A 6,557-nucleotide genomic window follows, 5' to 3' on the forward strand; every position below is an offset into this window, starting at 1 on the left:
TTTCCTCGCTATTTTAAATTTTCAATCGAATATTAACTAATTCCGTCCCAGAAATGTTTGCGCAAACAACGATTGATCTAAATATGGCGTATCTCAGTCGACTTGATCAAGAATTATGAAGACTTTTTGTAAGAGTTAATGCGCAGACGATATTTTTTGTTGTAGTCTTGGCGGGAAATGATTCTGAAGTGAAAAGGTTAATGTTGCTTTAGCAATTAAGAAACACATTTTATTGAACCCCCTCCCGTCAGGCAAACAAAGGAACTTAGCTACTTCACATTCATTTAAATTTGATGAAAATTCCTAACAATGACATAATAAATCAAAGCGTCTCTCTCTTATGTTTTGTTTATAGGCAGTGGACAAATTCAACTGTGGCAGTTTCTTCTGGAATTATTATCAGACAGCAGCAACGCTCACTGTATAACATGGGAAGGCACCAACGGAGAATTCAAACTAACTGACCCGGATGAAGTTGCTCGACGGTGGGGAGAACGTAAAAGTAAACCAAACATGAATTATGACAAACTGAGTCGAGCTTTACGCTACTATTATGATAAGAACATTATGACCAAAGTACATGGGAAGCGATACGCGTATAAATTTGACTTTGCTGGACTTGCACAACAATGCCAGATGCAGTCAGACCCAACTGCCTATAAGTATCAGTCTGATCTTTCGTATCTGCCGGGTTATGCGCATGCCCACAAATTAAATTTCGTTGGGCCACGAATGCCCCCCACATCCACAGGCCTGTTCCCTTCACCAACGTCATATTGGTCGTCACCAGGAACAGCGGGTATCTACCAAACTGGACACGTACCACATGCCAGCGGCCATCTTGGATCATATTATAGTTGACTTTTGAACGCCGAAATTTGAACAAGTTACTTTTACTAATCAGGGTTCAGCTTTTGGAAAACCACGCATGTGCGTGCGCAATTGCGTGCAAATACTACATCCCGAACTTTTGCGGTCTTGTAAAACAGACCGACATAAAGAGTGATTTTAATTTTCAGTCCTTAAAATGAAAAAAAAAAAGTTTGGAACCATGAGATAAATTCTATATATATATATTTAAGTATTATTGCCAAAACATGACATAGGGTGCATTGTTGTTGATGACGTCAGTGATGACATAACAACAAGGTCCAGCAATATTTCCTGACTGATTTGTTTTTTTGTTTCGTTTCGTTATTGCCAAGTAATAAATGTCCTTTTCGTCTTTATTTTTATAAATAAGCGTAGAATGTTCATGATGTTGAATCACAGCTTTTTATCACAATTTCATTTTTTTCCGGAAAGTTATGTATTATTTTTCGGTGACATCATTCGAAAGTACAGAGTGCCTTCAGTGTTCATGAAGCTATTATCTTTCATCCGGGTACTTCATGAAATACCCAATCATTCCAAAGTAGTTGTATGTAGGTTTATATATTTTGAAGTACCCGGATGAGCGATCCTTGTGTAAAAGTCCAGGTTGTCACTTTTAAGCGAATTTCTCATTTATTTCTCTATTGTTTTGTTTATTTAAATTTTATGGTTCTTTAAGCATGAATGGGACACTCGTTTCTGTTCTCAAACAACATGTTATTGATGTTATATGTAAAATCGCGAGATTTCGCGAGACTGTGAGCTAAGCTCGATGTGCATTATGGTAGATTTTTGTGACGTGTTCTGTCTGAAGTAAGAGCAGAGACTGGTCAGCCAAAATGGGCGCGGTTGTGGTCATTTATTGGCAGTGTTTTTGGCCATGCCTGCGGCATACTCTACTTAAACGTACTGTAACTTGTACATTTACAAGAAAACAGAACATATAGTCATGTTTGTTTGAAATTACTTTACTCTTTTCTTGTTAAACTTTAAACGTTGAAAACTATTTTTCCTGTAATAAAGATTTCAAAAGATGTACATAAATGTTTTGTTTGTTTGTTTGTTTGTTTCAATCGCTTTATCACTCCTAGTTACCTGTGCACGGTAGACTCGACGATCAATTCAGACAATATTTATCCCATACCACATCATACATTAAATATTTCATGTTCTTTGTACTCATTTTAGTATTCACTGGCCAGACGACATTTTCTGACAATAGTTTGCTCCCGCCACATACATACGTCAAACCTTTCCACTCATGTTATCTGCAATGTGTTTATCACTCACATGCGTTGACCTCGCCCCCCCCTCCCCCCCCTCCCCGCCCCATTAAACCCTCTAACAGAAGCTAAGAATGATAGACATTATCATTATCTATGCACCATACAAACAAGAGTGGAGTTGTCGGTGGCCGAGTATTGAAAGCACTCGCCTCTTGCCATTACAGCATGTTTTCTGCCTTAGTCTGGGTTTCATTATAGTTGCCATGCTATATAGATAAAAATGTCGTTTAATGTGACAACCGAAAACGCAGGTTTCCCCCGGGGACGCCCGGCAATCTCCTTCCACAAAGACATTGAACTCATTGGGGCCGGCCCTTACTGGACCTTTTTGAAAAAAAAATTAGCACTGCTATCCAGTGTAACATTTATCCCTCGTTGGAATTTTGTGAGTCCAAAATAAATATCAGTAGAAGTTGGTTGCCAAGCAGGAAATAATCTCTTAGGGAACCAGTGTCGAGAGAAAACATATGAAGTCATGTAGATGTTCAATTTGTGAACTGATTCGGAGCTACATTGTACATAATAACAATCTTAATTTATACTGCTCAAGCACATAAACATGTTTTTTTTTAAAGATGTACACCGGAGTGAGAACTGACCCTCATGGCTTGTGAATATACCCTACGGATCCTGAGCCTGTACAGATGATAAAACAGTGTATTTTATTTTTCAAATGCAGTATTTGACTGTATTTCGTATATACTGTTGGTTAGGAAATACAATCTCTTTCCAATCCTTTCCTATTTCTGGTATTGTAAACCATACGTCTTCCCGAATGCCATTTTCACAAAGACACACTTCACAAAAAGCGACGAAATATTTCGAATGCGGAATTGAAAAAAGAGGAAGATATTAAGACTAAATCCTTTGCAGTGATTAGAAATCAGCCAGTGCGGATTAACATTTGATGGTGATTTCTTTTCATGGATTTCGTACCGATTCAGGTATAACTTTGATAACACACCCTGTAACGTAGGAACCAGCCTAATGAGACAGATTTACGCGATTTGCCAATGTTTGGGGTTTGATGATTGTCTACATCGAAACACAGGAATCTCCGTATGATATTCAGCAGCGCACAAAAGGTACGGTTAGGGACATGCTTAGTTTGGTGAATATAGACAGACTAAGAGGATTAGCTACGATTTTCAGACGGATTGCAACTACTCGCGCATAGATGACGACGACCCCCTCCCCATCATAACACTGATCTTAGCTAGGCTGAGGAAACAAAGCCAGAAGTCGTCACGAGTACACTGTAAACAGACATTAAGACAATACCTACTGTTAAAACTGGTCGTTGATTCTCCTCAAGGACTACTTCAAATCAATAAATGTGGTTACCTTCAGACTAAATTAACAGACAGCCACCCACAAATCAACTAATGTTAACAATGTAGTGTTCATTATAATCACTTATTTCATGTCATCAGAGAACTAGTATAGTTTGTTGGCACAATATGGCGAAAATTATTATCTTCTAAATAGTGTGGATAAAAGTATAACTTGTAACTGCTTGCCATTGATCTTTAGTAGACTAGACTTATCACTGCTTGCTGCTGTCGTTTCTACTCGGCTTACCTCTGTTTGTCCACAGTGTGATTGATCATGAGGGACTATAGATTGCCCCGATATCTCGGGTAGACAGACTATGGTTTGCTGCTGCAGACCCGGCTTATTTACAGTAGTGTATACGCAGGGACTGTTAGTGGGACCACGGACAATAGAATACATGTTAAAATGGAAATATTTTATACTGAGGTGTCGTTTCCCCAATAGCAAGCCAAGAACAAGCTACAAGGGGACTGTAAATCTGTTCTTAGGAGGTAGCGGGTCGTAATTTTATTCCTTAATACAGCGTTACATGTATGTCCTCCTTGTTCTGTCCCAACAATGGGAATTTTCGTTTCCCTCTCGTAAAATCTGTGAGATCTACTAGTATTTCTATATTTCACTGTTTTCTTTCTATTGTACGTCTTGCAAACTAAACTTCCCACCACACCTGACAGCCACAAAAAACACGTACAATATTTTGGTTTTTAACTTTCATGACTGATGCGCTGTTGAATTGACGACTTAATTAGGTAGACTAAACTTGTCATACTATAGAGCGATTACTTCTTCCCTTCTATCTCACAATAGATACAGCGCATTGCAGGTTACTGTTCACTGTCTCCGTTTAATACAGTAACTCGTAATGACCACACAGAAACCAAAATAAGCAGAAATTGGATCATTCCACACTTTGACATAACAAGATCGTAATTGTTTTTACTGCATTTAGCATGAATGGAATAAAGAATTTAAATATAGTTGCAACTAGGTACAGACAGGTGGGCGCCAAAGTTTTGATGTCTGCATGGTGGTATGTTAGTTCATTTCATTCAGACAAATGTAGCAAGTAACTGTATTTATTTAATCTTGCTATCTTAAAGTATAGTTTTGTTATTGGTTTCTGTAGATGTATAAAGCAGAGAGAGAGAGAGAGAGAGAGAGAGAGAGAGAGAGAGAGAGAGAGAGAGAGAGAGAGAGAGAGAGAGAGAGAGAGAGAGAGAGAGAGAGAGAGAGAGAGTTGCAATGTGTTGTAATATAGGTTTGTCTTTGGTTGTCATAGATTCTGTTTATTCCTACATTAAACAAAGATGTACTTTACTCGCCATAAATTGACACGGTTTTCATAATATACAAATAAAAGTTTTGTCAAGGTTTTTTCTACATTGTGTACCATATACGGCAAACTATAGCTGGTCTGTCAGATAGGCCTGTTAGTCAGTGTCGCGTTGGCCTATCAGTCTCTACACCACTTCAATGCAGTGTATATGTAGAAAGGTGGAGCAGTGGTGGTTGATTCTGACTATCTGTACGTCCTCTAAAACGTTCCACAGCCATACAATAAAGACGACTTCCTCTAAAATGAAATAAAGCTGACAGCATGATTTTCATTTCTGTTGGCCAGTCGTGGAAAACGTTGGTGTAGCAATTTAATGGGACTCGGTATACACACACCGGTGTGTCGTGACGTCACGAATTGTCACCAAGTTGTAGCATGTCAACACTTCCGTGAATGGATTGAGATCTTTCCTGTTATAGAATGTCTTCATCCCTGAACAAAGGAAGTCTGACCAGCCACAGGATATTTTTCATCAGATAATGTTCCTGTGATTAAGTAAAACAAAGGAAATATCTACTGTCCGTAGGATATTTTGTAGTTCCGCATTTCAGGATGATTTAGTTTGGATTTCGTTGATTGATTTAGATGCCTGAGGATGCTGATGAAATATCATAGGTGATATACTAGTATTAATTTGTTATTTCAAATGTATTGCTCTATCATCATAAAGAATGTGATTAAATAACACAGAATAGAAATCGTCAAAAATGAGTCTAGAAGAAATCGCCAGAAATTGTACGATTCTCAATTTTAGGCAATGATATTATTATTGTTATTATTATTATAGTAACACAGTTTTCACTATTGCAGCAACCACATTTCTCTAGAATTGTTCTGTAAACCCGAAGCTATTTTTTTAGAACTTTTAGAAATCTCGTCAAGACGAAATTTGCTAAGTCATGAAAGTGAGGTCATTAATCATTGCATTGTTTTTTTCCTCGTCTATATTCAATCAATAGAACTGTATTTCAAACAAAGCGAATCATATTTAACATTCAATTTGTGTTTGACACTCGATATTTTTTTGTAACTGGTATTATATCATACAACAAAAAATAGGGAATATATATTTTGGGCGTTCTACGTCACGACAACGCGTGTCTACGTCACTGGTTCTGCTGTGTGCGAAATATGTGTCAAAACGTTAAAAAATGTCCATTACTTTCCCCGATTTTTCTTTGATATTACCAGCAGTTATAATTATGTTATTCTCCAATATTGTTCTTCTGGAAAATACTCATGACCCAAGGGTTGTCACTATTCGTCTAGCTACTCGTAGTGACAAAGACCCCTTAGGTCACTCGTATTTTCCTTAACTGAACAAAGAAAAAAATTGGGAATAACATCAAAGTATCTGATGAAATTGGATAAAAATACAACTTTCTCATATTGATATTACGTGATATACATATATCATGATGTAATAAGGCAATCAAAAGCCGGCATTTTCCCCCAAGTTCTTTGATGACGCCATGTTTATTTAAAAGATAATAGTTATCTGTTCATCGACAATTAACGATCGATAATGGAAACAAGTAATACGTTTAATTTGATCCAAATACTGAACGCCACAATTCATACAGAATTATAAAGTGTCAATATTGAAATTGTGTCATTTAATCAGTGGCTTTATTGACTTGTATTATTGTTACTATTATTTTTAGTACGTTAATTTTCAAAAAGACCATCGCAGTCACGTACATTGAAGGACACTTGGTGTATGTTGT

General features: G+C 37.3%; 1 protein-coding gene across 5 annotated transcripts in view; it reads left to right on the forward strand.

Moving 5' to 3' along the window:
* LOC144440513 (transcriptional regulator Erg-like) overlaps positions 1-1,867 on the forward strand; it is a 67,808-nt gene extending 65,941 nt beyond the window's left edge. For all 5 annotated transcript variants that reach the window (XM_078129899.1, XM_078129900.1, XM_078129903.1 and 2 more), the window contains one exon: positions 356-1,867. In XM_078129899.1, the coding sequence (XP_077986025.1) occupies positions 356-861 (506 nt within the window). In that variant the 3' untranslated portion in view covers positions 862-1,867. The remainder of the gene's footprint in view (positions 1-355) is intronic.
* The last annotated feature ends 4,690 nt before the right edge of the window (positions 1,868-6,557 follow it).

This window comes from Glandiceps talaboti, chromosome 9, assembly GCF_964340395.1.
Source record: "Glandiceps talaboti chromosome 9, keGlaTala1.1, whole genome shotgun sequence".
NCBI classification, from domain to species: Eukaryota; Metazoa; Hemichordata; class Enteropneusta; family Spengelidae; genus Glandiceps; species Glandiceps talaboti.